Source organism: Gobius niger, assembly GCF_951799975.1.
Source record: "Gobius niger genome assembly, chromosome: 14".
Classification (NCBI taxonomy): domain Eukaryota; kingdom Metazoa; phylum Chordata; class Actinopteri; order Gobiiformes; family Gobiidae; genus Gobius; species Gobius niger.
In genome coordinates, this window is record NC_136865.1 from 31185366 (window position 1) to 31212817 (window position 27452).

The 27452-nt window shown below is 38.2% G+C and overlaps 1 protein-coding gene across 1 annotated transcript; it reads left to right on the top strand.

The window, feature by feature from the left end:
- Positions 1-1468: 1468 nt before the first annotated feature.
- On the top strand, positions 1469-26575 carry eya3 (EYA transcriptional coactivator and phosphatase 3). Its single transcript, XM_079570966.1, has 17 exons — positions 1469-1586; positions 2562-2641; positions 4770-4819; positions 4900-4988; positions 6470-6535; positions 6601-6649; positions 6722-6831; positions 9508-9590; positions 12002-12161; positions 12458-12618; positions 15347-15430; positions 15532-15621; positions 18830-18888; positions 18958-19118; positions 24267-24503; positions 24574-24674; positions 26355-26575. The coding sequence occupies exons 2-17, from the start codon at positions 2618-2620 to the stop codon at positions 26433-26435; spliced, it is 1605 nt and encodes a 534-aa protein (XP_079427092.1). The 5' UTR covers positions 1469-1586; positions 2562-2617; the 3' UTR covers positions 26436-26575.
- Positions 26576-27452: the final 877 nt, after the last annotated feature.

Sequence of the window (27452 nt, forward strand, 5' to 3'; positions counted from 1 at the left end):
CGCCCGCCTGAACCAAATGCTTTCTGTCCTCTTTTGGCTGTGTAACACCTCATTTGAAAGCTAAGACCCACAAAAGTGATCTTTGTCCTCGCGTTGTTGCTGTGTTGTGTCACCTTTTGTATGTTTTTTTTCCCCCCATTTTTGTTGAGTTTTTGTTAGCCTGGCTAACGCCAGTCTGGGGACCACCAATTCATTTCCTCGTAGGAGAGGTGTGGTTTACGGGGCGCTACGGACGTCTATCATGCGTCTGCACGTGGCCATAGCCAATCGTATCATCGTATCCGATGACGTATGACGTATCCGCTGTGAACTTTCGAGCTAAACTATTTAGAACACGGCCTAAAGCTCGATCAAAAAATAGCGTCGCGTCTGCTGCTGTCATGTTGGATCCGTAAATAAACTTTTTTTTTAATCCGTAAATAAACAAGCTTCCGTATATCGTCCCTCCTCGCTCTGTGATTGGTTCCCAAATCCACGCGAAATTTCGGCCACGGTCCCCAGGCTGCTGTGCAGTTCGAAATGATTTGAGCGCACACAGCAGCCTGGCGTTAGCCAGGTTACGTTTTTGTCACATTTTTGTTGAATTTTTGTCACATTTTTGTCGCCTTTGCTCTGCCCAATCCCGTCAGACCTTGGAAGCTCAGCAGGGAAGGGCCTGGTCGGTGCTTGGATGGGAGACCGTTTGGAAACACCAGGAAGCCTAGCGAATGTAGTGAGTGAGTGGTTGGTGGTCAGAGGGGCCGATGGCGCAGACTGGTTGCCTCGCTTCTGTCAGTCTACCCCAGGGCAGCTGTGGCTACAATAATAGCTTACCACCACCGAGTATGGAGTGAATGAATAGTGTAATGTGAAGCGTCTTTGAGTGTCCAGAAAAGCGCTATATAAAACCAATGCATTATTATTATTATTATTATTATTATTATTATTATTATTATGTTTTGGTTGAGTTTTTGTCACTTTTTGTTGAATTTTTGTCACATTTTTGTTGATTTTTTGTCACATTTTTGTTGCGTTTACATCCTTGTTTTCTTCTCATTTTTTGAGCCTGTTTTGGTGCTTTTTTCCCCAAGAAGCTTTTTGATTAGGGTAAAGCCAAACTGGAGAAAATGGGGTCCGTTCAGGTGGGAGTTAAGAGGTTAATAAAATCAAAGACCAAAATAAGTTTGTAAAATGACATCAGAAAAAAGTAAAGGCTGATCCGTTGCAATATCTTTTTTCACCACCAGATGACGCCAAAGTAGCAGCGAAACACTGCACATGTACTTTAATAATTCCTGTTGAAAATTACGGCTGAAAATTGGACTTTACATCTAAAATAATCACATTATCCTTAAAGTTGTAGCCCCAGAATCTGCCTCATCTCTTATGAAATAATCTCTGTAACGGTGACTTTATAATTAAACATTTAAGCCACTTAGTTATCGATCTCTCCAAAACAATCCCCTGTGGCCGCAGTGCGCATGCGCGGTGGACGGCGCCGCTAGCTTCCTGCAGAATAGTGCTCCTTAACAACAGACAAAGCTTTGACAGCGCGGACGGAGCCGGAGACGCTTAAATCACCTCGGATACCGCTTTCTACTTCCATGGTGAGGCCTCAAACCGTGTTTACGTGACGGGTTTGCCTTTCATTTTGACGTTATTTGTCTGAGAGCAGAAGCGGCGCGCGCGGCTCCCAATCCAGCCCCCACCGCGCTCCGGGCCTGGACACTTTCTGCGCCGAAAAACTTTAAAACCACGGCTAAATTCACTCCCATTTGCCCCGAAATCTCCGGTGTGCATTTCTACAACCCGTACCTGTTGATTCAGATTGTAACACACATAATATATAGCTTTTAATTAGAGTTACGTGACGACTTCGGTAAACATCTTTCTTGTGTAGTGGACATGCTAACATGCTAATGCTAAAGGCGCTTGTTTTGTTTGTCAAATTATGAGAAGTTGGGCGTAATTACTCCTGAATAACCGCTGTTAACGGGCGGTTTCACGTGCTAGTGACCCGTGTTATGAGTCTCACGTGTAAAAAAGTGTTTGTTTTGAGGTAAATACGCTAAAATAAGTGCCAGAGCTAACCGGGCTAACGCTGTGACAGTGGGATGGACGTTCACTCGGGTTCATTGTGTTCTTACTGGACTTGACCAATGACGGACGCCTGAGGGGAAAACACTGCTATAAATCAATGTGCACGAGCGTGATTATGATGTGACGTCACTCAGACACTGCGGGGGGTCATCACGAGGCAGAATGTTTGTTTATTTACACTGAAGAATGATGCTGGTTTCACCACTTTGAGGGCTTTAAGGTGTTATTTTGAGGTTAGCATAAATACTGACCCCATATTATGGACCAACTATAGGTTCACCAAAGCTTTATTAACCTCTTACCACCCGCCAAAACCAAATCATTCTCTCCTCTATGCCATTGTCGTCACTTTTTATGTGTTTTTGTCACTTTTTTATTACTTTTTTTGCTGGATTTTTGTCATTTTTTTGCTGGATTTATGAAAGAGATATGTTCTTACCTGAGCTTTGACGAGTTCATGTGTACCTGTCTTGGTGACGCAGGGATCGGCCGGAGAACGGAGAGGAGCCTGAGGAGGAGGAGGAGGAGGAGACTGAAGATGGAGGAGACTCAGGAGCAGCCGGTGAGACAAAGGAAACCACAGGAGAGAAGACTGGATTACTCTGAAGCAGCGCTGCACAATAATCACAGCCGTCTTCTAACTGAGTCTTGACACTTTTTACTGAAAACAAATGTAAATTGATTGTGTTCAAACAGTTTAGGGAAATAGTGCATTAAAACGGTAAATGGCAGTGTTGTACCTGAACGCGTTCATTGAACGAAAATTCTTGAACGCGTTCATATTTTGGGCGAACGTGAACTGAACGCACTGTGTTACTGCCTGATGAACGAAACCATGAACGCGTTCATTCTGGTGTCTATGAACAGCATTCCCGTTCTTTTTACGTTCGTTTGATGTGGTGCCAGATTTCTTATATCAGTGAATATAAAACCTCGCTGAGCCGTCAGAGTTTACCAGCGGGTCTATTGTGTAACTCCGCTCCGCCCCCGCGCCAACGGCCCGACTGTGTCCAGTTCTGTGGCGGTGACACTGCTGTTTATGGCCCTGGCACAGGCCCTGGCACCGGTAACCAGCGGGTCCACACGGTGCCGCAGCAGCACAGAGTGAGGCTATGAAGCGAGTTTCCCTTGTGTAACGTCTGTGGCTCCAAACTCCTCTGCTCCGCGTGAGCTCATTTACATAAAGACACAATGTGGAGTTTTTTAACTACAAATCAGCTCCTAAAACAATCTGATTCACATGATTAATTTACCAAATTAACACAAATGAAACTGAATATTTGTAGCTTCATTTTCCACTAAGAATTTACCAATTAAACCAAAAAAATAAAATAAAAAAATAAAATATGATTAACAGATGTCCAAAATCCACTCTGAAACAGTGACAGGCTGACATGAAAGAGCTTTAACACTAAGTGAGGCCATGATATTTTTGACTCGTGGCTAAAGTCAACTTTCTCCAGCTCTCCCAAGGTTGGCAAAAATGCATCTCAAAATACTTCAGATTGTTGCTTTAAGATATGGAATTTAACATTTTTCCCTGAGAAGGGAAATATACATCAATAAGAAAGCAGTCGCACGTACAATAGCCATGGACTCCGATCACCCTCTCCACACTCACTTCGTCCTGCTGCCATCAGGCCGCAGGTACAGGACTCCGCGGTGGGAGCGGGTACGCTTTAGGAAAAGCGCCATAGCCGCTTTGAACGACCTGTAATTCCCGCCCCCCCCGCATATTCTCTTTTGCGTAGTGTGCCGATACTGTCTTGTCTTCTGTGTTTTGCTGTGCAACTTTATTCATCCCTATTCTGTTCGCTGCCCTCTGGTCATAAGTTACATATGTAACCACGGTTCTATGAATCCCGGATACATTAAGTGCTTTAACCCCTTAACTCCCACCTGAACCGAGCACATTTTCTCCAGTTTGGCTTTACCCCAGTCTAAAAGCTTCTGGAAAAAAAGCAACAGAACTGAGACAAAAATGTGATAGAAATTTGACAAAAAAATGATGAAAAATTTATGAAAAAGTGGCAAAAATGTCACAAGAAATTGACAAAAAATTGAAGAAAAAAAAGACAAAAATGACAAAAAATTGAAGAAAAAATGTGACAAAATGTGACAAAAAATACAAATTTTTTATAAAAATGTGATAAAAAATTGAAGACAAAATGTGACAAAATGTGACAAAAATTGCAGAAAAAATGACAAAAAATTGAAGAAAAATGTGACAAAAATATGACAAAAAATTGAAGAAAAAAATGACAAAAATGTGACAAAAATTAAAAAGAAATTATAAAAATGTGACAAAAAATTGAAGAAAAAAAATGACAAAAATTGACAAAAATTGAAGAAAAAAATGACAAAAATGTGACAAAAAATGACAAAAAATTGAAGAAAAAAATGACAAAAATGTGACAAAAAATTACAAAAAATTGATAAATTGATGAAAAAATGACGAAAAAATTGACGTGAGAAAAAAGCTCTTCTCGGTTCAGGCGGGAGTTAAGAGGTTAGAAACTGAATGTTCCCGTTGCGCATTCGCAGTTCGAGTAATAGATTTCATTGGGAATGAACTTAAAAGCCTCGTATGAAGAAACTGCTCAGACTCCGGCTCATTTATATTTGGATTCACTACACAATTCTTTAAAAGTGTTTTGTCGTGAGGGTTTTGTGTTTTCTCACTGTTTCAGACTAAAAAGGCCAAGCTGGATCTGGACTCGGCGCAGGAAAAGGAAGCCAGGTTTGTTTATGGATTTTCTTCAAACTGCAGCGTCTGGACCGGACCGGATTCACAAAGGTTTAACGTCTGGTCTGTTTCAGCACTGACGAGAGGAGTCCACACGACGCCTTAGACCCGTCAGACCAGGAGACGTCCTACTCCGCCCTGTCCAACGCTCGGCTGGACTCAGGTCTGAGGGACTTTAACCCCTTAACTCCCGCCTGAACTCCCGCCTGAACTCCCGCCTGAACTCCCGCCTGAACTCCCGCCTGAACTCCCGCCTGAACTCCCGCCTGAACTCCCGCCTTAACTCCCGCCTTAACTCCCGCCTGAACAGAGAGCATTCTCTACAGTTTGGCTTTACCCCAATCCAAAAGCTTCTGGAGAAAAGCTGAGACCAAAACAATGATGGAAATGGGACAAAGAAGTGAGAAAACTAAACAAAAAGTGACGAAAAATGTCACAAGAAATTGACAAAAAAATGACAAAAAAATGACAAAAATGTGACAAAAAATGACACAAATTTGGCAAAAAATGACAAAAAAATGACGAAAAAATGACGAAAAAATGACAAAAAATGACAAAAAAAACGACCAAAATTTAATAAAAAATTGACAAAAAAATTACACAAAAAATGTGACAAAAAAATGACAAAAATGTGACCAAAATGTGACAAACATTTGATAAAAAATTGACCAAAAAAAGAAAAAAATGTGATAAAACTTTGACAAAAAATGCCAAAAATTGACAAAAAAATGCCAAAAATTTAATAAAAAATTTACAAAAAAATGACGAAAAAATGACAAAAAATATGATAAAACTTTGACAAAAAAACGACAAAAATTTGATAAAAAATTGACAAAAAAATTACAAAAATATGACAAAAAATGTGACAAAAATTTGATATAAAATTGACCAAAAAAAAGACAAAAAATTTGATAAAACTTTGACAACAAATGCCCAAAATTGACGAAAAAATGCCAAAAATTTAATTAAAAATTTACAAAAAAATGACGAAAAAATGACAAAAATGTGATAAAACTTAGACAAAAAAATGACAAAAATGTGACCAAAATGTGACAAACATTTGATAAAAAATTGACCAAAAAAAGACAAAAAATGTGAGAAAACTTTGACAAAAAATGCCAAAAATTGACAAAAAAATGCCAAAAATTTAATAAAAAATTTACAAAAAAATGACGAAAAAATGACAAAAAATATGATAAAACTTTGACAAAAAAATGACAAAAATTGACAAAAAAACGACAAAAATTTGATAAAAAATTGACAAAAAAATTACAAAAATATGACAAAAAATGTGACAAAAATTTGATATAAAATTGACCAAAAAAATGACAAAAAATGTGATAAAACTTTGACAAAAAATGCCCAAAATTGACGAAAAAATGCCAAAAATTTAATTAAAAATTTACAAAAAAATGACGAAAAAATGACAAAAATGTGATAAAACTTAGACAAAAAAATGACCAAAAAAACGACAAAAATGTGACCAAAAAATGACAAAAAGTTACAAGTTTCAAAAATGAGTTGAATACCCAACAAAAAAAGTGCTGACGTGAGGAAAAAGATCCTCTCGGTTCAGGCGGGAGTTCAGAGGTTTTAACTCCAGTGACTCTTGGTGAAAGTCCTAACGTTTTCTTTAACGTTCAGGAGGAGACCAGGACCAGAACGACACGGAACAAACTCCAGACTCCATCAGCTCGTACGGTCACCAAGGTACGGACGGACAGATGAATGTTTTAACCAGAGGAAAACGAGTCTGAAGCTTCTGTTTTCCACAGATGGAACCGGCACGAGCGACTTCACGCAGCAGGTTTATCAGGGAAACAGGTGAGTTCCTCCTGCGGCGTCTCCTCCTTTAAACCCGGGCGTGACGGTTTCTCTCCCTCTCTCTCTCTGCAGCGCTTCGTCGGTGCAGTCGTTTGGCCCGGTGTCGTTCCCGGCGCTGGCTCAGTCCGGTCTGTACTCGCCGTTCCCTCAGAGCGGACAGACGTACGGACTCCCGCCCTTCGGTCAGTGCTTTAACGAGCCTCCTCACTCTGAAACTAACCCACTGTGGCTTCAGCTTCAGCTTCAGACTCACAGACTCACAGACGGGGGCGCTCGCCTGGTGGAAGATGCTGAACCTCTAAACTCCCGCCTTTTCTCCAGTTCATCCTGTAGGCCAGTGTAACACCTCATTTGAAAGTTAAGATCTACAAAACTCATCTAAATGGATCTTTTTCCTCACGTCATCAGACTTTTTTCCATCTTTTTTTTGGGGGGGGGTTTCAACTCATTTTGTAGCTTTATTGTAATTTTTTTGTAATTTTTTTTGTCATTTTTTGTCTTTTTTTAAATCATTTTTTTAAATCATTTTTTTGACATTTTTTGTCACATTTTTTAGTCATTTTTTGTCATTTTTTTCCACATTTTTTGTCACATTTTTATCAATTTTTTGACATTTTTTATCATTTTTTTGGTCATTTTATTGTCTTTTTTGTCTTTTTTTAAATCATTTTTTTGTCTTTTTTTGTCACATTTTTTGTCATTTTTTATCATTTTTTTCCCACATTTTTTGTTATTTTTTTGCCTTTTTTTAATCATTTTTTTCATTTTTTGTCACATTTTTTGTCTTTTTTAACCATTTTTTTCGTCACTTTTTTGTCAATGTTTTCTCACTTTTTTCTCACATTTCCATCATTGTTTTCATCTCAGTTCTGTCGCTATTTTCACTGCTTTTCCCAGAAGCTTTTGGATTGGGGTAAAGCCAAACTGGAGAAAATGTGCTCGGTTCAGGCGGGAGTTAAGGGGTTAAGGAAAAGGAATCATCTTTGCATTTCCAGACTCTGACAAAAAAAAAAATCCAAATCATTTTAAAAACAAATTGGTAACAACTACACCTAATTAATTACACCGTCATTAATGATGAGTCAACAGTTAGTTAAGTGTGACTAAGGACGGGATACTGTGACATACTGGGATTTCGATACAAAAAATATTTGTCGTCTGGAATCAGAAAACAGAACAATCATGTTTGGTCTGCACATCTTAATATGGGGTTCATCTTCAGAAGAAAAAAGCAGGAGATGGGGAATCATTTTGAGAAATTATTGGAGAAAATTGTGAGAAAATGTGGGGGAAAAGTAAGGAAAAAAGGAGGGGGGATGGGAATAATTTTGGGAGAAAAAGGGGAAATATTAGTACTAAAAATGAAGCAAAAATTACATTGGGAAAACGAGAAAAACCTGAGGCAAAAATATAAACAAACTGTACTTTTTTTTTTTTTTTGTTGGAATAAAAAAATGGGGGGAAATAGGGAAAATGTTAATGATGAAAATGAAGGGGAAAATGCGGGGGGAAAAAATCGCAAAAATCAATTTGAAAACAAGAAGATTGGGCAAAAATGGTGAAATGGTTTGAGCGGAAACAACCAAGTCTTCAACTTCCTTTAATGCGGCCCCTGGACCAACAGCATCAGAACTTAATCTACAGAGAGAAGACTTAACTCCCACCTGAGCGGACCCCATTTTTTCCAGTTCGGCTTTACCCTAATCAAAAAGCTTCTTGGGGAAAAAGCACCAAAACAGTTACAAAAAATGAGAAGAAAACAAGGATGTAAACGCAACAAAAATGTGACAAAAACTCAAGAAAAATGAGACAAAAATTCAACAAAAAAATGTGACAAAACATGACAAAAATTCAACAAAATTGGGGCAAAAAATGTGACAAAAATTCAACAAAAATTCAGCAAAAATTCAACAAAAATGTGACAAAAATTCAACAAAAATGTGACAAAAATTCAACAAAAATGTGACAAAAATTCAACAAAAATGTGACAAAAATTCAACAAAAATGTGACAAAAATTCAATAAAAATGTGACAAAAATTCAGCAAAATTGGGGCAAAAATTCAACAAAAATTCAACAAAAAAGTGACAAAAATTCACCAAAAATGTGACAAAAATTCAACAAAAATGTGACAAAAATTCACCAAAAAGTGACAAAAAATTCAACAAAAAATGACAAAAATTCAACAAAAATGTGACAAAAATTCAACAAAAATGTGACTAAAATTCAACAAAAATGTGACAAAAATTTGACAAAAAATTCAACAACAATGTGACCAAAAAAAAACAATAAAAAAGGTGACACAACACAGCAACAACGCGAGGAAAAAGATCAGTTTTGTGGGTCTTAGCTTTCAAATGAGGTGTTACACAGGCCTATATAATGGCCAAAGCGGACAGAATGCATTTGGTTCAGGCGGGTGGTAAGAGGTTAATATCTGACCCAGCTCCAGCCAGGCCTCTGGAGAGTCAGATCTGAATGAGCGTCTCTAAAGTAGGATTCGTCCCCGTGTGTCGCTGAAGGCGTCTCTGATTTCTTTGATGCTTAAAAACCCTCCTCTTCTTCTGCGTTTCCTGGTTTCCCGCTGAGCTCCGCCTCCTCCTCTTCTTCTCCTGCAGGAGCGCTGTGGCCGGGCGTCAAATCAGAGGCGGTGCCGTCGGAGGCGCCCTCTGGCGGTCAGCCCGGGTTCCTCGGCTTCAGCGCCGCCTACAGCCCGCCTCAGCCCGGGCCGCTTCACTACTCCTACCCCAGCCAAGGCAAGCCACGCACTCGCAATCACCGCCTTCAAGCGCCTTCGCCGCCTCACGCCGGCCGCTCGCCGCTCTGTCGCTTCGCACTGAGATCTGTGTTTCTCCTCAGGCTCCAGCTTCACCACGTCCAGCGTCTACTGCAACACGCCGCCCGCCACGGCCGCCAGCATCGTGTCGTCCGGCGCCGCGCAGGTACGGACCACACGGGAGCGCCAGAGCACACAAATCTGTAGGAGAAATGACAAAAATGTGACCAAAAAATGACAAAAAAATGATTAAAAAAATGACAAAAAAATGACAAAAATGTGATTAAAAAAATGACAAAAAAATGACAAAAATGTGATTTAAAAAAATGACAAAAATGTGATGAAAAAAATGACAAAAATGTGATGAAAAAATGACAAAAAAATGACAAAAATGTGATTTAAAAAAATGACAAAAATGTGATGAAAAAAATGACAAAAATGTGATAAAAAAATGACAAAAATGTGATGAAAAATAAACAAAAAAATTGACAAAAAAATGACCAAAAAATGACCAACCAATGTGAAAAATTTGACAAAAAATGACAAAAATGTGATTAAAAAATGACAAAAATGTGATTAAAAATAAACAAAAAAAGACAAAAAATTGATAAAAAATGGACAAAAAAATGACAAAAAAATGTGAAAAAAGTGACAAAAAATGACAAAAAATAGATTTAAAAAATGACAAAAATTTGATAAAAATTTTGCCACATTTCTGTCATTTGACAAAAATGACAGAAATGTGGCAAAAAATTTGGCAAAAAAATTGATAAAAAATTACAAAAAAATTGCAAAAAAATACAAAAAAAATGCTAAAATGTGACAAAATAATGACAAAAATTTGTCAAAAAATACAACAAAAATGTGACAAAAAAATTACAAAAAAAAGACAACAAAATTGCAAGAATGTGATAAAAAAATGTGACAAAAAAATTACCCAAAAATTGCAAAAATGTGACAAAAATGTGATTAAAAAAAATGTACGAAAAAATGCTAAATCCATACTGAAGGTGGTGCTGCAGCTCGATATTCATTTGAGCAGGTATCGATGCTGCGCACAGAGCAAAAACTTAACCCCTTAACTCCCTCCTGAACCGAGCCCTTTTTCTCCAGTTTGGCTTTACCCCAATCCAAAAGCTTCTGGAAAAAAGGTGTGAAAATAGCAACAAAACTGAGACGGAAACAATAATGGAAATGTGACAAAAAAGTGATAAAAAAATTAATGAAAAAGTGGCAAAAATGTCCCAAGAAATTGACAAGAAATTGACAAAAGATTGATGAAAAAATGACAAAAATGTGATAAAAATGTGACAATAAAATTTCAAAAAAATGACCAAAAATGATAAAAAATTGACCAAAAAAAATGACAAATGTGACAAAAAATTACCAAAAAAATGACAAAAAATTTTACAAAAATGAGTTGAACACCCAACAAAAAAATGATGGGAAAAAAAATCTGATGACGTGAGGAAAAAGATCCTCTCGGTTCAGGCGGGAGTTAAGAGGTTAAATTAGAACTAAAAATCCTCACTCAAACGTTGAATCAAATTAGTATAACTAAATGAAACCGTTGTCAAAGTGTGGGATCTGATTTTGCTGCTGAAGCCGGTGGAGAACCTTTAGAATTAGCGACTGTGGCTAACGTTAGCTTAGCCGCGTCCATTGGTTTACATGTGTCCGTTAGCATTGGCTATTTAAGCAGTTTTTTCTTCCAAAAATGTTCAGCAAAATGAAATTATACCTAAGTTACATGTACAGTCATATGTTTCTGTGCTTGACTCCAGTTTTTAGCATAATCCTGTAAATTCCTGCTCTGTTCTGCTCCTAAATTAAATTTGACCAAAAAATTACAAAAATGTGACAAAAAATTACAAAAATTTGATAAAAAATGACAAAAAAGAAAAGAAAAAAATGTGACTAAAAAATGACAAAAATTTAATAAAAAATGACAAAAAAAAGAAAAAAATGAAGAAAAAAATGAAAAAAAAATGAAAAAAATGAAAAAAAATTGATAAAAAATGACAAAAAAAAGAAAAAAATGTGACAAAAAATGAAAAAAATTTGATAAAAAATTACAAAAAAAAGAAAAAAATATGACGAAAAAATGACAAAAAATGAAAAAAAAAGAAAAAGAAAAAAATGTGACAAAAAATGACAAAAATTTAATAAAAAATGACAAAAAAAAGAAAAAAATGAAGAAAAAAATGAAAAAAAAATGAAAAAAATGAAAAAAAATTGATAAAAAATTACAAAAAAAAGAAAAAAATGTGACAAAAAATGAAAAAAATTTGATAAAAAATTACAAAAAAAAGAAAAAAATATGACGAAAAAATGACAAAAAATGAAAAAAAAAAATGTGACAAAAAATTACAAAGATTTGATAAAAAATGACAAAAAATGAAAAAAATGTGACAAAAAATGACAAAAATTTGATAAACTGTGTTCAAATGGTGGTTGTTGTTGTTGTATTTATTATTATTTATATTTGAATTGACAAAGGTGCACATGGTCCTAAAGTTTGTTGGTTTTTAAACATCGTTTCCCTGAACTTTAACCCCGGGTTCGTTGTGTCTGCAGGAGCTGAGCGGTTACGGCGCCCTGGGGCAGTTCCCTCAGTTCTGCCTGCCTCAGACCTTCGTCCCCGCGGCTCTGTCCTCCTCTGAAGATCACTCCGTCTCCTCCGGGTTCAGCGAGGTCAAGTCTGAGGAGGCGGCGGCCGCCGGGCTGCCCCCTAGAGGTCAGAGACGGAACACGCCTCACTGCACTTCTTTAGAGCAGAGTCTGGAGCCACTCGCACATCTTTGAGTGATCACACCACACAATAACGTACTGGTTAAAAGTCCCACTGACGTCCGACCCCGAAAGACCTTTTCCAGACTGTATTTACTCTGTAGTTTTTCCAGAAATCCCTTTATGTTGAACTTTTACAGATGGTTGTAGTTGAGATCAGGTTGTAGTTGAGATCATTTCCACTAGAGGGCGCCAGAAGACAGAAGACTTTATAACATGAATCTACATGAATGTTTCCCGCAGACTCGTCCCCTCCGGAGTCGCTCCCGGCCGCCGCCGCTCTGCCCACAGCGCCCCCCGCAGGCCCCAGGGAGCAGGACGACATGAACCGCAGGAACTCTCTGGGAAAATCCAAAGGAAAGAACAAGAAACCAGAGACGCAGGCGGCGGAGTCGGACCTGGAGGTAACGCCGGCGTCACACTGTGGTCCTGTAAGGTCTTATGAAGGCCTTTTAAGGTTCTTTAAGATCCTGTAAGGTCTTTTGAAGGTCCTGTAAGGTCTTTTTAGGCCCTTTAAGATCCTACAACGTCCTGTAAGGTCCTGTAAGGTCCTATAAGGTCTTTTTAGGCCCTTTAAGATCCTACAACGTCCTGTAAGGTCCTGTAAGGTCCTATAAGGTCTTTTGAAGGTCCTGTAATGTCCCTGTAAGGTCCTGTAAGATCCTTCAAGGTCCTGTCAAGGCCCTGTAAGGTCTTTTTAGGTCCTTCATAATCATTTTTAGACCCTTTAAGGTCCTTTTAAGGTCCTGTGAGGTCTTATGAAGGCCCTTTAAGATCCTTTTAAGGTCCTTTAAGGTCCTTTTAAGGTCCTTTTAAAGTCTGTTAAGGTCCTTTAAGGTCCTTTAAGGTCCCTTTAAGGTCCTTTTAAGGTCCTTTTAAGGTCCTTTAAGGTCCTTTTAAGGTCCTTTAAGATCCTTTAAGGTCCTTTTAAGGTCCTTTAAGGTCCTTTAAGGTCCTTTTAAGATCCTTTATGGTCCTTTAAGGTCCTTTTAAGATCCTTTTAAGATCCTTTTAAGATCCTTTAAGGTCCTTTAAGGTCCTTTTAAGATCCTTTAAGATCCTTTAAGGTCCTTTAAGGTCCTTTTAAGATCCTTTAAGATCCTTTAAGGTCCTTTTAAGATCCTTTAAGGTCCTTTAAGGTCCTTTAAGGTCCTTTTATGATCCTTCAAGGTCCCTTTAAGGTCCTGTAAGGTCTTTTTAGGTCCTTTCAGGTCCTTCAAGGTCCCTTTAAGGTCCTGTAAGGTCTTATGAAGGTCCTGTAATGTGCCTGTAAGGTCCTGTAAGATCCTGTAAGGTCCTGTAAGGTCCTTTAAGATCCTTCAAGGTCCTGTGAGGTCCTATAAGGTCTTTTGAAGGTCCTGTAATGTCCCTGTAAGGTCCTGTAAGATCCTGTAAGGTCCTGTAAGGTCCTTTAAGATCCTTCAAGGTCCTGTGAGGTCCTATAAGGTCTTTTGAAGGTCCTGTAATGTCCCTTTAAGGTCCTGTAAGGTCTTTTTAGGTCCTTCATGATCATTTTTAGATCCTTTAAGGTCCTTTTAAGGGCCTGTAAGGTCTTTTTAAAATCTGTTAAGGTCCTTTAAGGTCCCGTGAAGGTCCTTTTAAGATCTGTTGAGGTCGTTTAAGGTCCTTTTTAGGGTGCATTCAGACCAGAAAAGTCCTTTGCTCCGCTTGTTTGTTCCGGATCAGAAGCAAACTACACGTGTGTGACGATCGAGGCTCCCACTGGACGGCAAGGACCACAACAAATGAAATAAAAATGAACATTTGACGCTTACTATGATAATAAAAGAAACGTGAGAGGCTAAAACACTGACCTTTAACCTCAGCTTCACCGGAGCAGCTGAGGAGGAGGAGGAGTTTTGTGTGGATGAAGGGTCGTCTGCTGAGCTGTTTGTTTCCATTATGTCCACGAGACAAACTGTTGGTCTTGATCCTCCTTTTTTCTTTAATACGTCTCGTACTTTCATTTAAGTTTGGCGAAGTTGTTTCCACTTTGACCCTGTGCTGCGACGACTGCGGCTGTTCAGGAGACGCTCGAAGCCCGAATAAAGTCCTTCATTTTCTCGCTAAACACGAACGCAGTTGGGTTTGTGCATCTGCCCAAACATCCAGGAGCTCCAGGTCTGTCCACGGCTCATTGTTTGTAGCATCGATCCATTATTAGCGTTAGCAGCAGTGAAGGCCTTGCTACGGTGGCTTGTTCAGCCCAAAAAGGCGCATGTTTCCCGCAGTTGTTTCGGATCAACAGTGGTTTATATTCACACCTGGAGCGACCTGGACCAGAGTCTGTTTGGAACCGAGACAACCTGAAAAAGTGGGTCTCGGTTCGGTTCTTTGATCCGCAACAGGATTCGTTTGTTGTTTTCACACCTGAATAAAAATCCGGAGCAGCGTTCAAAACGAACCGTGATCCGTTTAAAGTGGATCAAACAGTGCAGGTCTGAATACACCCTTAAAGTCTGTTAAGGTCCTTTTAAAATCCTTTAAGATCCTTTAAGGTCCTTTAAAGTCCTTTAAGGTCCTGTAAGGTCCTTTAAGATCCTTTAAGGTCCTTTAAAGTCCTTTAAGGTCCTGTAAGGTCCTTTAAGGTCCTTTTAAGGTCCTTTTAAAGTCCGTTAAGATCCTTTTAAGGTCCTTTAAAGATCCTTATAAAGTCCGTTAAGATCGTTTAAGGCCTTTAAGGTCCGTTAAGGTCCTTTTAAAGTCCGTTAAGGTCCTTTAAGGTCCTTTAAAAGTCCGTTAAGGTCCTTTAAGGTCCTTTAAGGTCCTTTAAAAGTCCGTTAAGGTCCTTTAAGGTCCTTTAAGGTCCTTTAAAAGTCCGTTAAGGTCCTTTAAGGTCCTTTAAGGTCCTTTAAAAGTCCGTTAAGGTCCTTTAAGGTCCTTTAAGGTCCTTTAAAAGTCCTTTAAGATCCGTTAAGGTCCTTTAAAAGTCCGTTAAGATCCTTTAAGGTCTGTTAATGTCCTTTAATGTCCTTTTAAAGTCTGTTAAAGTCCTTTAAAGTCTGTTAAAGTCCTTTAAGGTCTGTTAAAGTCCTTTAAAGTCTGTTAAAGTCCTTTAAGGTCTGTTAAAGTCGTTTAAGGCGAGCCGCTGCAGGTGAAACATGATACCATGACATGTGTTTGTGTTTCCAGCGCGTGTTTCTGTGGGATCTGGACGAGACCATCATCATCTTCCACTCCCTGCTGACCGGATCCTTCGCTCAGAAGTTTGGGAAGGTGCGACTCTCTTTAGAAGATGTTTGGTTATTGATTCAGCTCTGGTTGGAGCTGCCGCTGCCTGGATAAACCCGGGCCTCAGTGTGAGCCTCTGTGTGCAGGACCCGGCCGCGGTGCTGAACCTGGGTCTGCAGATGGAGGAGCTGATCTTCGAGCTCGCGGACACACACCTGTTCTTCAACGACCTGGAGGTGAGTCAATAACGCACGGGTCCAACGAAGCGGAAACCCTGAGGCGGAAACACAGCGGAAACACATCGTAAACACATCGGAAACACAGTGTAAACACATCGTAAACACATCGGAAACACAGTGGAAACACAGCGTAAACACAGCGTAGACACAGTGGAAACACAGTGGAAACACAGTGGAAACACATCGGAAACAAATCGGAAACACAGCGGAAACCCTCAGGCGGAAACACATCGTAAACACATCGGAAACACAGTGTAAACACAGTGTAAACACAGTGTAAACAGTTTAAAGTGGAGTCAGGCAGGACTTAACCTCTTACCACCCGCCAAAACCAAATGCATTCTCTCCTCTTTGCCATTGTCACTTTTTATTTCCCTTATTGTGCTTTGTCACTTTAGGACTTTTTTGCTGCTTTTTTGTTGGATTTTTTGTCCTTTTTTTTGCTGGATTTTTGTCTTTTTTTTTGCTGGATTTTTGTCTTTTTTTTTCTGCTGGATTTTTGTCTTTTTTTCTGCTGGATTTTTGTCTTTTTTTCTGCTGGATTTTTGTCTTTTTTCTGCTGGATTTTTGTCTTTTTTTTGCTGGATTTTTTTCATTTTTTTGCTGGTTTTTTGTAACTTTTTTGCTGGATTTTTGTCTTTTTTTTTGCTGGATTTTTGTCTTTTTTTTGCTGGATTTTTGTCTTTTTTCTGCTGGATTTTTGTCTTTTTTCTGCTGGATTTTTGTCTTTTTTTGATGGATTTTTGTCTTTTTTTTGCTGGATTTTTGTCACTTTTCTGCTGGATTTTTGTCACTTTTTTGCTGGATTTTTGTCACTTTTTTGCTGGATTTTTGTCTTTTTCTGCTGGATTTTTGTCTTTTTTGTTTTGCTGGATTTTTGTCGCTTTTTTTGCTGGATTTTTGTCACTTTTTTGCTGGATTTTTGTCACTTTTTTGTTGGATTTTTGTCACTTTTTTGCTGGATTTTTGTCACTTTTTTGCTGGATTTTTGTCACTTTTTTGCTGGATTTTTGACTTTTTTTGCTGGATTTTTGACTTTTTTTTGCTGGATTTTTGTCTTTTTTTTGCTGGATTTTTGTCTTTTTTCTGCTGGATTTTTGTCTTTTTTTTTGTTCCTCTTTTGTCACTTTTTTGTTGAGTTTTTGTCGTTTTTTTTTGTTGTGTTTACATCCTCATTTTCTTCTCGTCTTTTATCGCTGTTTTTTAGAAGCTTTTAGATTTGGAGAATTTGGAGAAAACATGTTCAGGTGGGAGTTAAGAGGTTAAAGAGCGACTCTCACTTCTCACATCCGGTTTGTTTGTGTGAAGAGGCGTCATGTGACCAGGGCGACACTGACTAAAATGAACATCAATGAGGTCTTTTTTTTTTTGCAAACCATCAGAAAAAATGCAAAAATATGCAAACATCTTTATGTTTATCACCTTTTTCTCTGGTTAGTGAGTTACAGTGGGAGGAGAAAGTTTGTGAACACTTTAGAATTTCTTACATTTCTGCCTTAATTGGTCACTACACTGCGTTCCAAATTATTATGCAATGACATTTTTCTAAGATTTTCTAAATTGTCAACTCAAATGATTTTCAAGTCTTTAAAGAGGGCGTGTTCTGCTTTTTTCAGTCCCATAGCACCAGTCTATATCACACGACAATGATGACAAACCTTCTGTTGGTCTGTAAATGCAGTAAATTAGAATAACTGCCTTGTATAAAATGTCTCTCTCAAAATGGCTGTAGTGAATGTCTTGAAATAGGCCTCTGTCTCTTTAAGAACCTCTTAACTCCCGCCTGAACCGAGCACATTTTCTCCAGTTTGGCTTTACCCCAATCCAAAAGCTTCTGGAAAAAAGGTGAGAAAATAGCAACAAAACTGAGACGAAAACAATGATGGAAATGTGACAAAAAAGTGACGAAAAATTGATGAAAAATGTACGAAAAATGACAAAAATGTGACAAAAAACGACAAACAATGATTTAAAAAAAATGTGATAAAAATTTGACAATTTTTTTTTTAAAATGTGACAAAAAAAAGACAAAAATGTGACAAAAATGACAAAAAATGATAAAAAAAAAAAAAAAAAAAAGATAAACAAAATGTGATAAAAATTTGACAAAAAATGTCATAAAAAATGGATGAAAAAAATCACAAAAAAATGACAAAAATGTGACCTGTGGGGAAGCTGGCCACGAGGGGTCGAAATGGGCAGGCAGACCCAACAAAGCTAGATTTCTCACCAGACATTTATTGCTCAAGCAAACAGAACTTCTGACACACAGATACAAAATGGCCCCCTAGTGACTACAGCAGTCAGCTTTTATACTTCCTCCTAATGGGAAAGGACCTCCCACCGGTAGGTACCATTCCTAGTTTCTCCCCCTCCACATGGTTCAGCCTGAAGTTTTTAAAATGGCCGACATAGACCACGCCCCTTCCTTTCTCACCAGGTGGTACAGGTAAATGATATAATTATTGACGTATACATGAATCTGAGGGTTATTGTTGGCTGGTGTATATTGCAAACGAAACAAAAAAACAAAAAATAACAAACACACACAATGGGACTAACCCACTTTGTCACAGTGACAAAAAAATGACAAAAATGTGACAAAAAAATGACAAAAATGTGACAAAAAATGACAAAAAATGATAAAAAAAAAAAAAAAAGATAAACAAAATGTGATAAAAATTTGACCAAAAATGTGATAAAAATTGGATGAAAAAAATCACAAAAAATGACAAAAATGTGACAAAAAAATGACAAAAATGTGAAAAAAATGTGAAAAAAATGTGACAAAAAATGACAAAAAAATGACAAAAATGTGACAAAAAATGACAAAAAAATGACAAATAAGTTACAAAAATGAGTTGAATACCCAACAAATAAATGATGGGAAAAAAATGTGATGACGTGAGGAAAAAGATCCTCTCGGTTCAGGCGGGAGTTAAGAGGTTAAGAACCTCTGAGCCTTTCGGACACGCCCCCTCCACACGCCGTCTGTGGCATCAGTGGGGAGTCTCTCTGTCAGAGACCCGGCCCCAGTCATGTTTTTGTTGCTTTTAAATTTGGATATTGTTGCTTTTTTCAAGAGGTTTGTAGATTTGAACGGTAGAATGTGCCGGGTTGAGGTTAAGAAGTGTGTGTGTTAAACTGTCCCTGACCTCCTGACCTCCTGACCTCCTGACCTCTGACCTCCTGACTCCGCCCTCAGGAGTGTGACCAGGTCCACGTGGGCGACGTGGCGTCGGACGATAACGGCCAGGACCTCACGTGAGTTTCTCTCGCCGCCGTCCGCCCGACTCTGCCTCCTCTGCTTTAAAACGGGACTTTGTGCCGCAGGAACTACAACTTCGCGGGCGACGGCTTCAGCGGCTCGGCGGGGGGCGGGGCCACGGGGGCCAACGCCGCCGTGCAGGGCGGAGTCGAGTGGATGAGGAAGCTGGCGTTCAGATACAGGCGGCTAAAGGAAATCTATAACGGATACAAGAGCAACGTGGGAGGTGAGTCTGAGCGGGAGGACAGGAAGTTCATTCACTGTGCAGGACACGCCCCCTTTCTGTGCAGGACACGCCCACTTTCTGTGCAGGACACGCCCACTTTCTGTGCAGGACACGCCCACTTTCTGTGCAGGACAAGCCCACTTTCTGTTAGAAACATAAAACATTCACTGATCTGAGCAGGACACGCCCCCTTTCTGTGCAAGACACGCCCCCTTTATGTGCAGGACACGCCCCCTTTCTGTGCAGAACACGCCCCCTTTCTGTTTGAAAACATAAAGACACGCCCCCTTTCTGTTTGAAAACATAAAGACACGCCCCCTTTCTGTTTGAAAACATAAAGACACGCCCCCTTTCTGTTTGAAACATAAAACATTCATTGATCTGTGCAGGACACGCCCCCTTTCTGTTTGAACACATAAAGACACGCCCTCTTTCTGTTTGAACACATAAAGACACGCCCTCTTTCTGTTTAAAAACATAAAGTCACGCCCCCTTTCTGTTTGAACACATAAAGACACGCCCCCTTTCTGTTAGAAACATAAAACATTCACTGATCTGAGCAGGACACGCCCCCTTCCTGTGCAGGACACGCCCTCTTTCTGTTTGAAAACAAAGACACGCCCCCTTTCTGTTAGAAACATAAAACATTCACTGATCTGAGCAGGACACGCCCCCTTCCTGTGCAGGACACGCCCTCTTTCTGTTTGAAACATAAAGACACGCCCCCTTTCTGTTAGAAACATAAAACATTCACTGATCTGAGCAGGACACGCCCCCTTCCTGTGCAGGACACGCCCACTTTCTGTTTGAAAACATAAAGTCACGCCCCCTTTCTGTTTGAAAACATAAAGACACGCCCCCTTTCTGTTTAAAAACATAAAACATTCTCTGATCTGTGCAGGACACGCCCCCTATAGTTGGATCAATATCTGTTTATTTAACTCTGTTCCCTGTTCACCTGTAGAGCCTAAACCGAGGGTCCGTTTCCCTGGTCTAGACGACTGTGTAGTTAAAATCCTCTGTGGGGATTTCTGTCGTCACGGTGACGGAGACGTTTACACAGTTACGTGTTTTATTGTTTCTGTGAACTGGACGTGACACAAACTGAAACTAAACCTGACTCACAGGAGCCTTTAGGAAACACTTTCAGATTCACTGTGAGTAAAGGATGTAGTTTGGGGAATCCTCTGTTAGACGATGACTATGACTTCATCAAAGTACCTTTAGTAACTGCAGTTCTGTGAATACTCCTGGTGTGAAGCAGATTATCACTGTCTGAGAGTTGGTCTGATGGTCAGGTGGAAATAACTGTCAGCGGTTCCTAAACTGTGGGTCGGGGCCCAGAGCTGCTGTATTAGAGGCTTTTATTAAAGACATTCCTGTTGAGTCGACACTGAGATGAGCGATTACAGGTTTTCTGCCTCCGATACTGAGCTTATAACCGATACTATGAGACTTTCTCTGAGTGAAGAAGTGAATCTTTTCTCCAGATAAAGCTAAGTAAGGATTAAACAACGAGGAGCCGCATTAGACGGTTCTAATGCACAACGCGGAGTCAAGAATGGTCAATGGTCTCAACTTATATAGCACTTTTCCACCTACATTAGGCACTCAAAGCGCTTTACAGTAAGGATCCACTCATCCATTCATGCTCTCATTCACACACCAATGTGCACAGACACTGGGGCAATGTGGGTGAAGTGTCTTGCCCAAGGACACAACGACAATGTGCACTTTCAGTTGCTGGGATTCGGATTTTAATCCGCTTATACCAGGGTCCCACAAACCTAACATTTATAATAAATGTGTTTTTCATTGACTAAAGTCACTAAATCTGCCAGACTACGGGACTATTTTGTGTGGGTTATTAGCCGGTCACTGAAGGCTGGTCTCAGAGCGAGTCATTCTCCGCAGCTATTACGAGGATCTCAGTCAGGCTCAACGACACAACATCAGCACAGAATCACAACACAACAGGACTAACCCGGAAACACTTTTCCCTGGAAGTAAACACCGATATTTGTCACATTTTTGTTGAAATTTTGTTGAATTTGTGTTGAAATTTTGTCACATTTTTGTGGAAATTTTGTCACATTTTTGTCACATTTTTGTTGAATTTTTGTTGAATTTTTGTTGAAATTTTGTCGAAATTTTGTCACATTTTTGTTGAATTTTTGTTGAATTTTTGTTGAAATTTTGTCACATTTTTGTTGAATTTTTGTCACATTTTGTTGAAATTTTTCACATTTTTGTTGAATTTTTGTCACATTTTTGTCACATTTTTGTAGCCTGGCTAACACCACACTAAAATCACAAGTGATATTTAGTCTGGGGACCACCAATTCATTTTCTCGTAGGAGAGGTGTGGTTTACGAGCGTCCATACTCGTTTATTGGGCGATACGAAAAAAAAAAAAAAAAAAGTCTCATGCGTCTGCACGTAGCCATGGCCAATCGTATCATCGTATGAGATGACGTATGACGAACCCGCTGTAAACTTTTGAGCTAAATTATTTAGAACAAGGTCTAAAGCTTGATCAAAAAATACCATCGTGTCTAATGCTTCATGTTGGATCCGTAAATAAACTTTTTTTTAAATTATCCGTAAATAAACTACAAGCTTCCATATATCGAATAGCGCGTCATCGTCTTGCCGTCCCTCCTCGCTCTGTGATTGGTTCCCAAATCCACCGGAGATGTCGGCCATGGTCCCCAGGCTGTTGTGCAGTTCGAAATAATTCGAGCGCACACAGCAGCCTGGTGTTAGCCAGGTTAACATTTTTGTTGAATTTTTGTTGAAATTTTGTCACATTTTTTTCACATTTTTGTTGAATTTTTGTCACATTTTTGTTGAATTTTTGTCACATTTTTGTTGAAATTTTGTTGAAATTTTGGACCCTGTTTAACCTGAAGCTAAAGCTAGCTAGCTCAACCAGCTCAACTGTTTATGGAAACAGCTGCGGTGGAGTCGCTCACACCTGGGCCCCCCCAACTCAAACTTTTATGTTTGACTTTACTAATCCAGACAAATATGCTTCAATGCAGGATCATTTTATGTACGCCTGAAAATGATGAATAGCCTTAACCGTTTCCAATAGAAATGTAAAGCTCATATGTTATTAACAGTAGCTAACCTAGCTGCTCACTCTCCTCTACAAACATTTAGCAAACACTAAATCCATCTCACACGTTCCTGTCAGTCACTAGTTACGCCTTTATCTGATTCAGCTGTGTCATGCTTTGCTATGGCGACGCCACAGCGGAGTGATATCCCAGTGATTTAACTACCGGACTACGTGTGCGGTAGGGCTGTGCAATTAATCTAAATTCGATTACGATTTCGATTACAAAATTAGCATAATCGCAAAAAATCGATAATATTTTTTTAATATATATATATATATTTTTTTTTTTTTTTAATTTTTTGATTTTTGTCTTTTTTTGATTAATTTTTGTCATTTTTTTTTATTGATTTTTGTCTTTTTTTTTTTGATGGATTTTTGTCTTTTTTTTTTTGATTTTTGTCTTTTTTTTAATTGATTTTTGTCTTTTTTTTTATTGATTTTTGTCTTCTTTTTTTTTATGGATTTTTGTCATTTTTTTATTGATTTTTGTCTTTTTTTATTGATTTTTGTCTTCTTTTTTTTTGATGGATTTTTGTCATTTTTTTATTGATTTTTGTCTTTTTTTTTATTGATTTTTGTCTTTTTTTTATTGATTTTTGTCTCTTTTTTTTTGATGGATTTTTGTCATTTTTTTTATTGATTTTTGTCTTTTTTTTTTTTTTTTTTTGTCTTTTTTTATTGATTTTTGTCTTTTTTTATTGATTTTTGTCTCTTTTTTTTTTGATGGATTTTTGTCATTTTTTTATTGATTTTTGTCTTTTTTTTTGTTGATTTTTGTCTTTTTTCTGCTTGATTTTTGTCTCTTTTTTGATGGATTTTTGTCTCTTTTTTTATGGATTTTTGTCTCTTTTTTATGGATTTTTGTCTTTTTTCTGCTTGATTTTTGTCTCTTTTTTGATGGATTTTTGTCACTTTTTTGATGGACTTTTGTCACTTTTTTGATTGATTATTTTAAAGGCAACAAATAATCGTTTGAATAATCGTGTTTTCAATTATGACAAAAATAATTGTGATTATTATTTTTTCAATAATCGAACAGCCTTAGTGTGCGGTTATACCACAATAATGCACCAGCCAATCAGGATCCAGTATTCACCCAGACCATGGTGTAAACTAAACAAACACGTGGCCTAGGGCTGCTCGATTATTTTTGTCATAATTGAAATCACGATTATTCAAACGATTATTTGTTGCCTTTAAAAAAATCCATTAAAAAAGTGACAAAAATCCAGCAAAAAAATGACAAAAAAACATTCAAAAAATGACAAAAATTCATCAAAAAAGTGACGAAAATCCATCAAAAAATGACAAAAAAATGACAAAAAAATGACAAAAATCCAGCAAAAAAAGACAAAAATCCAGCAAAAAAAAGACTAGAATCCAGCAAAAAAAGTGACGAAAATCCAGCAAAAAATGACCAAAAAATGACAAAAATCCAGCAAAAAATGACAAAAAAATGACAAAAATCCAGCAAAAAAGTGATAAAAATCCAGCAAAAAAATGACAAAAAAAATGTCAAAAATCCAGCAAAAAAAGTGACGAAAATCCAGCAAAAAATGACAAAAAAAATGTCAAAAATCCAGCAAAAAATGACGAAAATCCATCAAAAAATGACAAAAAAATGACAAAAAAAATGACAAAAATCCAGCAAAAAATCGACAAAAATCCAGCAAAAAAAGACAAAAATTAAAAATTTGAAAAAAAAAACGTTGAAAATTTTTTTTTTGAAAAAAAAAAAATATATATATATATAATCGATTTTTTGCGATTATGCTAATTTTGTAATCGTTTATTGTTGTAATCAAAATCGTAATCGAATTTCGATTAATTGCACAGCCCTAACGTGGCCACTGCAGCAGGGGAGTTTTCAGCTCTCAGTCCCCCTGAGGCCTCGGGGGCTGTGGGGGTTTTCACAGCCCTGACTCAGAGACGGCTCAGTCCCACAGATATCGGCTTTTATCGGCAGTAGATCGACCGATGGCCGATACAGATATGACGAAGTGACGCTGTTGCTCTGGCTGCAGGTTTGCTGAGCCCCATGAAGCGCGAGCTGCTCCTCAGGCTTCAGTCTGAGATCGAGAACGTGACGGACGCCTGGCTCAGCACGGCGCTCAAGTCCCTGCTGCTCATCCAGGCCAGGGGGAAGTGTCTGAACGTCCTGGTGACCACCACGCAGCTGGTCCCGGCTCTGGCCAAGGTGCTGCTGTACGGCCTGGGAGAGGTTTTCCCCATCGAGAACATCTACAGCGCCACGAAGATCGGTAACGCCCGCGCCGGCTCCAAGGCCCGCCCCCCACACAGGACGAGCTAACCACGTCTGCTTCTCCGCAGGGAAGGAGAGCTGCTTCGAGAGGATCGTGTCCAGGTTCGGGAAGAAGGTCACGTACGTCGTGATCGGAGACGGACGCGACGAGGAATTCGCCGCCAAGCAGGTACTTTAGCTTCATTTATATCCAGCTTCAGCTTTTGGGCTCGATCCAGTCATTCAATCCAAATCTGATCCAATACTGTCAAAACACCGGGGTGGAATCGAATCCGAGACGTCCCCTTACATGGAAACGTGATACAAGACCTGTACTTTTGTTTATTTAACCTCTTAACTCCCGCCTGTACCGAGAGCATTTTCTCCAGTTTGGCTTTACCCCAATCCAAAAGCTTCTGGAAAAAAGCTGTGAAAATAGCGACAAAACTGAGACGAAAACAATGATGGAAATGTGACAAAAAAGTGACGAAAAATTGATGAAAAACGTGACAAAAAATGACAAAAAGTTGATTAAAAAACGACAAAAAAATGACAAAAAAATAACCCAAAAAAAAAAAAAGACAAAAAATGTAACAAAAAATGACAAAAAATTCACCCAAAAATGTGAAAAAAATGTGATAAAAAAATGACAAAAAATTGACAAAAATGACAAAAAAATAACAAAAATGTGGTTAAAAAATTGATGAAAAAATGACCAAAAATTGACCAAAAAAATTACCAAAAAATGACAAAAAACAACAAAAAAATTACAAAAATGTGATAAAAAATTCACCAAAGAAATTACAAAATTTTAACAAAAAATTCACAAAAAAATGTGACAAAAATGTGATAAAAAAATTACCAAAAAAGGACAAAAAATTGACAAAAATGACAAAAAATTGTGGTAAAAAAATGATGAAAAAATGACAAAAAATGACCAAAAAAATGATAAAAAACGATTTAATTTTTTTTATGACAAAACGATAAAAAATTGGACAAAAAAACACCAAAAAATGACAAAAAGTTGATAAAAAAGTTGACCAAAAATGACCAAAAATGACAAAAAAAATGACTAAAATGTGATATAAAATTCACCAAAGAAATTACAAAAAATTGACCAAAAATGACAAAAACTGACAAAAAAATGATAAAAAGTTGATGAAAAATTGACACAAAATTGATTTAAAAAAAATTGATGAAAAAACGACAACATTTTGACAAAAAATCATAAAAAAACGACAAAAAAATGACCAAAACATGAAAAAAATGACAAAAATGTGATAAAAAAATTACAAAAAAATTACCAAAACATGAAAAAAATGACAAAAATGTGGTTAAAAAATTGATGAAAAAATGACAAAAAACAACAAAAAAATTACAAAAATGTGACAAAAAAATGACGAAGCAAATGACAAAAATTTAACAAAAATGGACAAAAACGGACAAAAAAATGATAAAAAGTTGATGAACAAATGACAAAAAAATTATTTAAAAAAAAATTGATGAAAAAACGACAACATTTTGACAAAAAATCAAAAAAATGACAAAAAGTTGACCAAAAAATTGACAAAAAACGACAAAAAATGACAGAAAATGTATAAAAAATTCACACAAAAAATCACCAAAAAAATCACAAAAAACGACAAAAAAATGACAAAAATGTGACAAAAAAATCACAAAAAGTTCCAAAAATGAGTTGAAAACCCAACAAAAAAATGATGGAAAAAAAATCCTGACGTGAGGAAAAAGATCCTCTGGGTTCAGGCGGGAGTTAACAGGTTAAGGGGTTAATGTGATAAAGACATGGCTCACATTGTTAGTAATAACTGGCGTCTGTGGAACTCTGATGGTTCGTGATGTTTCTCCTCAGCACAACATGCCGTTCTGGCGGATCTCCACTCACGGGGACCTCGTGTCTCTGCACCAGGCGCTGGAGCTGGACTTCTTATAAAACAAACAAAAAAACACGCCTGGGATTGAACGGACTCAGAGACGTTTCAGGGACGATCCTTCCTGAGCTGGTTTTCGTTTTTTGGGACTTGAACTCGGACGTTATTGTTTCTGGTCTCGCGAACGGCAGCTAAACCTCGTCCAGCTGGAACAGGCACTGACTTCGTCCACAAGAAGGGAAGTTCCTTTGTACTGTGCTCCTCTTTAGGATTTACAACACGACTCACGGTAATTTACACCTTTACTGTCTCCGTCCGTGTCGCTCCAGTCACAAACTCTACAAACTCTACAAACTCTACACCAACTTCCTCACATTCATCACAGACCGGGTTATTTAAGGCGAGACGCTGCAGGAGGAAAGGTTTCAGCTGCTTTTACACATCTGGTCACTTCCTGTGTGGGAGAAACGGACACAAAGAGACTAAACTTAGGGCCGTTTGAGAATGTGGGAAACAATACGGACAATACGTCGCTCCGGACTATAAGACACAGCAGCTAAAAAAGTGTCTAATGAAGGAAAAAAGTCTGGTTTGTTAACGTCACAATGACAGTTAAGATAAAACTACAGCATAAAGAACAAACCAAACTCCATCTCAGTCCAAAACTAAATCCACTGAAATCTTCATCCTCGGTGTCACTTCTGAACAATCGCCGTGGCGACGACCTGGACACAGAGTCGAGCTGGGTCATTCCCCCCAAAAAATCTGTGATTAGATTAAATCAAAATACTGCGAACTGTAAATATATTTTAAAATACATATATTTATTGTATTTAGTTCAAGTGCATCAACATGAACTATATTGCAAAGGCGAATCCTTTCCCCATCCGTCCATTTTCAACCTCTTTATCCGGGGCCGCGGACTTCCCGATCCACACACACCTCCTAAAAATAATGGACACTCTCCTCACTCCTCCCCGTTTACCATAATAACCGCGGTCGTGGGGGAATTCATGGCGGATTTACAGACTCCTCCCCCTCCCCAGCTCTGACGAAGCATGTTCCTAAAAAGGGCATAA

Excerpts from the sequence above, each read along its gene's own strand:
- eya3 (XM_079570966.1), top strand. The coding sequence starts at position 2,618 with ATGGAGGAGACTCAGGAGCAGCCG. Across the intron at positions 6,650-6,721 it reads CAGGTTTATCAGGGAAACAG|CGCTTCGTCGGTGCAGTCGT; the intron begins GTGAGTTCCTCC and ends CTCTCTCTGCAG. Across the intron at positions 6,832-9,507 it reads GTACGGACTCCCGCCCTTCG|GCTCCAGCTTCACCACGTCC; the intron begins GTCAGTGCTTTA and ends GTTTCTCCTCAG.